Below are 8,652 nucleotides of genomic sequence, written 5' to 3'. Positions count from 1 at the left end.
TTTCTTCAAAGTTCCACAATGTTTTTTTGACTCCCTAAAAAAATACCTTGTTGTGCTTTCCTGAAAAGAAATTCCCTGTGCTCTTCTTGAGCTCAAATCTGATCTTTAAAATATTCTTTCTCATACATTTCTTTTAACCTATTTCCTCCTCCTTAAATACATTTTGCCTACCCTAAATCTTGAAAATAAGTTCCCCCAGGTAAGCCTTAAAAGCATTCCATACAAAATGTAAAAGCGTTCCCAAAAGGATCCTATCTCAGTTTTTAAAAACTTGTACCTCATCAGTAATACCCAGCCAATATGGATTGATGCTTATTGGTTCCCGCCCAACGGGCTCTTATATCCAGTATCAGATCGATCATTATAAGGGAGTGATCTCATATCCCTTCATTTCATACTTTCGTACATAACCTAAACCCTTGTTAGGCAAAACCATATCAGTTCTAGACATGGAGTTGGATCTTCAACTATAATATGAAAAATCCTTCTGCCCCCTATATTTACTCCACCAGATGTGTATAAAACCCAGCGCCTCACAACATTTGGCTAACAGTGTTGTTTGGGGGCTCATTGCGCTGCCCCCACATACTCCAACCCTGTCTAGAGTTATATGATTATCCATCACACAGTTAAAGTCACCTATAACTAAAATAGGGCAACTAAAGCAATGTCTTACCCCAACACAATATATTAGTGGTAAACGGCGGAGATATATATTCAAAAGAGAGGATACATTACATTCCACATAAGACACTATGTAGAAATACAAATCTTCCTTCTTCATCAACTCAAAATTCTTTAGATTGAATTGAAATCTACTTTACTATGTATCTGGACACTTACTCCTCTATAATAAGCCAAACAAAGAATGGAATTCCTGCCCTGCCTGCTGTTTTTGTTAACCCAACCCAACTTATCACCAGTCAGGTATGTGCCTCTTAAGGCCCCTTTACACTGGTCGAGAATCCGCCAGATAATTGTTAGCTATTATCTGGAGGTGTAAAGGTGCCACCAATTACCTGATGAACAAGCAAAACGCTCATTCATTGGGTAATATGTTTGTTTGTGTAGGCACCTAAATCGCTGTTTACCGGTAGCAGATTGTGCTATCTAAACAGCATCTGCTGCCAGCAAACAAGTCTGTATGGTGATGAGTGACGATATAGCGATCGCTCCTCCCTATACTGTGAAGAGATCAAAGCATGTAATAGTTGCTTCCTTCCCAAAAATCGTGTGCAAAATTGACCAGTATAAATGGCCTTAAAATGACATCCAAAACTACACAGCGTTTTACTCTGTCCCTTAACCCTCTGACACAGGGACGTAACTTGAAATGACTGTGCCCCACAGCAAATTTTTGAATCCCTATTCCTGTGGCTAGTCAGGATCGCGCTCTAAGATCAGGCCCTGCAGCCATTCCATCCGTTTTCTACAGTGTCTCTGTATATAATGTAATTGTGTAATACTGTTGAGGGGGCCTTGTCAATACAGTAATTTAGCCTTCATCCTGGGTGGGCCTCCTGAATTTGGTCCCCAAAGCAGCCGTTTCCGCTATAACTATGCCCCTGATTCCAGGTTAGTACTTTAACAGACATATAACATTTAAAAAAAAAAAACACTCACACCCAAATCAGCTGACCTTATACTAACCCCCTTTCCCAAATGGGGATAGACAGCTCTCTTCCCACAACAGACGCTCCCCTTCCTACTCCCTGACAACTACAGTCCGCTATTTTCCATCCAGCCGGATACTTTGTCGGCAAAAGTGAAAAAACTTTTATTGTCCCTGGTGAACAATACAGTTTTGCAGGAATGATTAAGGGTCCATTCACACGTCCGCAATTTTGTTCCGCATTTTGCGGAACAGAATTGCGGACCTATTCGTTTCTATGGGGCAGCGATGTGCTGACCGGATACGGAATTGCGGACCCGCACTTCTGGGTCTGCAATTCCGTTCCCCCAAAAAATAGAACATGTCCTATTCTTGTCCGCAATTGCGGACAAGAATAGGAATTTTCTATTAAGTGCCGGCGATGTGCTGTCCGCAAAATGCAGAACGCACATCGGCGATGTCCATGTTTTGCGGATCCACGGATTCGTGGATCCGCAAAACACACAAGGACGTGTGAATGGACCCTAAGGAATCAGCAATGTTGGCCTGTGCCTGTCTTTTCCTAATCTCCACATAGGATCTCTTGGCTTGGGTCTATTTTGAACAATTCAGATAAAAAAGATTTTAGTCTCATTATGTTTATTGTCCAGTTTTCTGAAATGAAATCCCTATCTCGGGAACATAATATTCTCTTTCACCACAGCTGTAACTTTTTACTTGCAATCGCCAAAGGCACATTCCAGATCTGCCAACTTCCTTTCTGTGTCCTTAATTGTGTCCCTTATTTTGTTCATATCATCACGTATCAGGGAAATGTCATTACGAACTGGTGAAATGTGCACTAATATATCTTCTCCCCCCCCTCCATTATGATTATCTCCTCCCTCCATCTCCTAAACTGCAAATCAGGAGCCCGTTGTATTAACCCCTTGAGAATCCTCCTCTGTCCCCCTGAGCAAGCAAAAAATGGGCTTGTGGCTCCTTACTGAGTCTGTATACATCTCATTCATTGCTGTGACCTTTTGTACTTTCAATTTATTTCACCTATGGTGTGACAAGGTGCAAAGGTGCTGCCCTCGTTGCACCAAAGAGCTCATTTGTACATCAGAATAGACGTGATTTCCCTGCATCGGAGCCACAGATCTGGATAGGGGGAGAAACGTTGGAATCAGCAGAATAGAAGGAATCCGACAGTACTCTTTGTTACTCTTTGTTTGAGGCTAAATTCACACGAACGTATTTAGTTTCTGTGTCCGTTCCGCAAAAAAAAAAAAAAAAGGATTGGATGAGGACCTATTAATTTCAATGGGTCCGCCAAAAATGCGGATAGCACATTGTGTTATATCATGCACATGTGTGCATGTCTTATTCTTGTCCATTTTGCGGACAAGTATAGGCATTGTTACAATGGATCCGCAAAAAAAAAATGATGCAATACGGATGCCAAAAGCACATCATCTGCATTTTTTGAGGATCAGTGTTTTGCGGACTGCCTATGTCCTAAGGCTACATGCACACGAACGTTGTTTATTTCCGTTCCTTTTTTTTTTTTTCTTTTTGCGGATAGGATGCAGACCTATTCATTTCAATGGGTCCACAAAAAATGTGTGCTGTCCACATCAGTATGTCCGTTCCGTAGCTCCGCAAAAAAAATAGAACATGTCCTGCTCTTGTCCGTTTTGCGGACAAGGATAGGTTTTGTTACAATGGATCCGCAAAAAAAATGGATGGCATACAGATGTCATCTTTTTATTTTTTTGCGTAAGACTACATGCACACGACCGTATGTGTTTTGCGTTCCGCCCCCCCCCCCCCCCCCCAAAAACGGATGCCATCCGTTTGTTTTTGAGGATCCATTGTAACAATGCCTAAAACAGACAAGAATAGGACATGTTCTATTTTTTTTGCGTGGATACGGAACAGACATACTGAGGTGGACAGCACACAGTGTGCTGTCCGCATTTTTTGCGGACCAATTGAAATGAATGGGTCCGCATCCTACCTGCAAAAAAACAAAAACTGAACGGACAAGGAAACAAAATACGTTTGTGTGCATGAGGCCTAATACTGAGGCATTTGTTGACAGCCTTTTAATATGCAACATTTTTCTAACAGACTCCCTTGTAGACTAGGGCTATGCCATAAATGCAGAAGATGGGAATACCACTAATATTGAAGACTGAATGCATGAAAACAAGACGGTAATTGGCTGCTGCAGAATACCAAGTCTATTTAGATCAGATAGTAATGTGGTACCATATTTAATCTGTTATCAATGGGATCTGATATGTGCTGGATCAGCAAATATTCTGGATTATAAGACCGTCCTATAAAATATTTGAAAGCTCTCTTGTGCAGCCCAAAATACAATGTTAAAACACAATCTGCTAATTTCTAGGTCCTTCAAAGATTAGAAGACAGGCGGAAGAATGCTTCTGAAGAGGAGGTCCTCAGTATACTCCAGAAAATAGAGGAAGTAAAAGAAAATGTGCGGAAAGCTGAGGTACGTGCAGATTGCATGGAGCCTAATATCCATGGATTTCAAAAGGATTTCAAATTTGCACAAGGAAAGGGTTAATATTTAATATACATGAAATGTTAACCTTTTCTTTTGAATAACTACAGTATGCGTTCACTATCTCTTCTTGATGCCAAGCCCATTATAAAGTCTATACTATTTAGATGTCCTTAAACAAGTAGCTGCAAACCGCAGGAGCAGCACAGAACATCATACATGTCTATGGACCTTTGCACTCACCTTGTCCCCTCTGGCAGCACTCTATATATTCTTACGCTATATGGACAGAAGTATTGGGACGCACTTCTTAAACTCTGAATTCTAGTGTTGACTCAGTCCCATTGCCACAGGTGTATAAAATCTTGTATCCTTGCAGTCTGCCTTTACAATCATTTGTGAAAATATGGCTCTGTGATGAATACCACACCTCGTGCCCGCTTGACGTCAACCACGTCGAGCTCATGAGACCTGGTATGATCACGGGTTTGCCAAAACGTGAAGTTACGCCCTCCAGTGGAGCACGTAAGGTCAGGTTGGTATAGTTTACACACACACCTCCTGTCCACGCGGGCACAGAGAGGCACCAAGCTGAGAGAGCCTTTTTACTGCCGCAGTGAAACAGTGCCTCCTCAGCTCGGGTATCTACCACCAGTTCTCGTTTGATATAAGCCCGGTCTGCTAACGGGATTATATAGGGTCAGAAACCAACCCGCGGTAGCTTATAACTAGGCCAAAACACAGACATGGGGATTCGTGATCGAGATACAAGATAGCACAAGATTAAATTATAGATTTAATCACCGTAAGAGCACACTAGATTTAACACAATATACACAGACAATATATACAATGGTCTGAGGTTACAGATTAGAGGTTATATGGTTACAACATGGTTAAGCAGTGTAAAAGTCAGTTACCGGGTAAGATGAAAGTTCCTTTGAGATGTTCTTTGCTGGAGTCCACATGAAGGGGCGTGATCTCAGCTATTTCCTGGGTCCCTCTAAACACATTTGTAGGATGTGACCCCTCTTCAGAGAAAGATGCGCCTACTTGCTGGTACCAGACTTTTAACCTGTAGCCAGCCCCTCCCCTCCCCCTCTTCTGGGCTGGCAGCAAATGACCCATAAAACCCTTTAGGGTTCATAGCTCCAGACCAGAGGGTCACAGGGAGATGGTTCTGGGACCGATGGACCTGCCTGGGTTCCGGCTACAAGTAGAGCCCAAACCTGGTACCGTTATGTTGTTTCTATGGGGAGATATGGATATCTCCCTACCCTGACCTCATCCCAGTAAACAAAGACCATGGGAACGTACCTCGTGGCCACCGGGACACAAATATGTATCCGGTTTGTGCCTGCGATGGCCAGGCGATTCATTATTCCTTATGAAAGGTAGGTGCCAACATGTCTGGGAGGTCTCATTGATCCTGGGCAAGGGCGGATACCCCATGCTGAGGGTTTTCCTGCAGGATTCAGTTGGCTCCAAACTGGTGGACCGAGGTGTGACCTTCTCCTTGAAGCCTGGACCCCTGGGGGCTTTCTTCCGTGCCAACTGACACTCATATAAGCCTGTGAGGAATATGAATCCATATTCCTCACAGGCTTATTTAAAAGAGCTCATTGAACTCCAGCATGGTACTGGAATGCCGTAGAATGCAGACCTCGTAAGGTTACAGAGCGGGGTTGCTGAGTGCACACTCTCTTCCATCTGCCCTGTCTTCTGCTGTATGTACTGTAGGTTTGCAAGAGTACAGGGAGAGCATTATATTGGAGAAATAAAGTAGTCTACAGCCATGGAGGCACATAACTCTGCATAGGAGCTGTATACCCAATATAGTAGTATAATCTAATAAAAACATTCAAAATTGCTATTTTTTATGTATTATACCCATACAAATGGTTGCAGAAATGAATGTATCCTTTAAAGAAATATTCCCAGGGGATAATTGTAATTACAAATATCTCACCGATCCACTGCCAATGCTTTGGTCCCTGCTCATCTTCACTTCTGTTCTCGCCCCCCACACTCTGGAAATGGCTTGGACTGCCTACTCAGCCAATCACTGGCTGCAGCAATGACCCATGCAGCCAAGCTTTTCCCAGTGCTGTAAGCAAGAGAACAGGAAGTGGAGAGGTACACAGACTGCGGCAGTGGCCAAACAGCAGCTGTGGGGGATTAATAAGGTAAGTGGTGGTTGTTTGTTATTTTACACCACACCGACACCATTTTTTATTTAAATTATGTTTCAGGAATACCCCTTTAAATTGAGATAGAAAATTGAAATCTTATATTGTTGTATGCACTTGGATCTTTTGCTACAATATAAACCTTAGTATTACTTTTCTGTAGTATAGTACAGTATACTTTTACTTTGCTAGTCTGCTTTTTTCATTTTATCTCCACATTGTATTCAGTGCTTTTGATGTGCTTTAGGTCAGTAAGGTAAAAGCTGATGCCCGTGTGGAGCTGCTACGCCATGTTGGGGTAGATGTGGACACCTGGTTGTCTGGCGCAATGACACAAGCTAATGAAGAACTAGAACAAGAGAGACGTCTGAGTGAGGCCCGGATGTCTAATGGAGAGATGTCTCCCTCTGTAAGTTTTATGAAGTCACATATCAGTTTCATTCAAGAATTCCTAAAAATGTTAAGAGCAATTCTTATGCAAGTTTTCCATGTTGGGCACACGCACATCCAAGGAGATGACTTAAAACTCACAACCATATGATCACTACAAAATGGCTATAGCTTGAACCCGTCAACAGTACCATTTTTCTTTGGACTGTCTCAGGAACTCAACCATGTTTTGCATATTAAAAGGTATTTCTAGGGTGGTTTAGGGATGTTGCTGTATTGACGATTGACTGGATTTGGGATTCTAATGTTGGAAGATACTCCAGTAAGACTATAAAAGAAGTCAGGAGGACTGTTTGGTAATGTCCTGTTGGAGTCCTCATTGTACCACAACAGCTCCAGCCATATTCTGCTGACTTTGTTGCGCTTCATCATATTGATGTTATTCCCAAAATGAAATCTTTATTACTAGGATGCCACCTGAAGTCTGGGCACCCAGTATACATTCTGCAACCTTTCCTGGTGGCCTACTTGTATGATCTCTGATAGATTTCTCATCACTCAAGTGATGTCAATCAGCAATCTAAAAAGATAAATGATGGGTGGGGCAGAGATGAAACAATCATGGGACAAGCACACAAAATACCTACATGCAGTTTTCCCTATGTTTGGTACTGGCTATGTTAGATGTACTTTCCATTTTTGCAGCACGCATGGGCGTAACTATAGCCATAGCAGCCATTGCAGTGGATATCAGGCCCAGAGTTTAGAGGGTCCAGTCAGGTGCAAGAACATTGTACCTTATTGTGAGAAATAACAATATGGCTGCTTTTTGCTATAATGTGGGTTTCCTGATATATAGCGCTATTAAATATACCTTTAACTATACGTAACTACTTATGCAGTTGTTTTAATTTTTGTGCGCTAGATGGCGGGGGTCCCATCTTGTTTTGCTATGGGGACCTGTGAATTATAGTTACGCCTATGGCAGCACCTCATGGCTGGCATGCATACACCCCAATATTTTAGCATTTTTCTTAGGCAGCCCAAGCTTTTGGTTCCATTGCAGCAGCATTATGAAAAAGGGGATTTTTTCCTTTGGTAAGAGTACCACTCTTGTCAATAACCTATGCTTGATAGAGCAGTACAAGCAAATGGGGCTAAGCGCCAATGCAAGATACAGTTCATGTACTAGAACTGTTCTGGAAAGGAAAACAGACTCTTTTTCTGAACCTTAGCAACTGAGTTTTCTTTACATGCACTGCTCTTTTTACTATTTTAGTACTATTTTACTATTTACTTTTGCTATGGTCATGTCTCTGAGGGACCTGTATTCCCAATGATATGACTGTAATGTGCTACATATAGGGGTTCATTTTTTATCCAGAAATACGGCTATATTAGGCGTATTTCTGGTACAGATTGCGACGCAAAGGTTAGTTGCACCACAACCCCTGCCCAAGCCAGGCCGGCAGGCCCGTCTCATTCATCATTTTTTTAATACCTGTTTTAGGCCTAGAAAATTGTATAAATGTAAGCCAGCAGGGAAGCTGGCTTACATTTAGACTGGCACTGAATGCGCCAAAGTTATGTAGAGTCCAGCGCCTCTTCATAACTTCGGCAGATCCACCGCTAGATATAGGGATTATTAAGACCAGCATCTAAAACACCGGTCTTAATAAATGACCCCCATAGTGTAAAAATTTACCAGAAGTATAACTGCAGTACTGGAAATGACCACATGATGTCTCCATGAGCCAGCTGAATTCCCCTTTCACATGGGAGGTGTCCTTTCACTGCTCCCCCGTTAGTTAAATATATTGTTCAAAATATTCTAGTTATTTGATTTATTTATATTTTTTTACTAATTGCAAAAATGTAATCTTATAAAATGTTCTTTTTATAATTCTGTCTCCATGGTGATCAGCTAGAGAAGCATAATGCCCTAT

General features: G+C 42.0%; 1 protein-coding gene across 1 annotated transcript in view; it reads left to right on the top strand.

Moving 5' to 3' along the window:
• Positions 1-825: 825 nt before the first annotated feature.
• LOC122923740 (F-BAR and double SH3 domains protein 1-like) overlaps positions 826-8,652 on the top strand; it is a 31,865-nt gene continuing 24,038 nt past the window's right edge. Inside the window, exons 1-3 of the mRNA XM_044274589.1 lie at positions 826-927; positions 4,011-4,115; positions 6,564-6,725. Coding sequence (XP_044130524.1) covers positions 826-927; positions 4,011-4,115; positions 6,564-6,725 — 369 coding nt within the window. The remainder of the gene's footprint in view (positions 928-4,010; positions 4,116-6,563; positions 6,726-8,652) is intronic.

Source organism: Bufo gargarizans, unplaced genomic scaffold (genome assembly GCF_014858855.1).
Source record: "Bufo gargarizans isolate SCDJY-AF-19 unplaced genomic scaffold, ASM1485885v1 original_scaffold_1852_pilon, whole genome shotgun sequence".
NCBI classification, from domain to species: Eukaryota; Metazoa; Chordata; class Amphibia; order Anura; family Bufonidae; genus Bufo; species Bufo gargarizans.
This window is presented reverse-complemented; position numbering and strand designations above follow the sequence as displayed.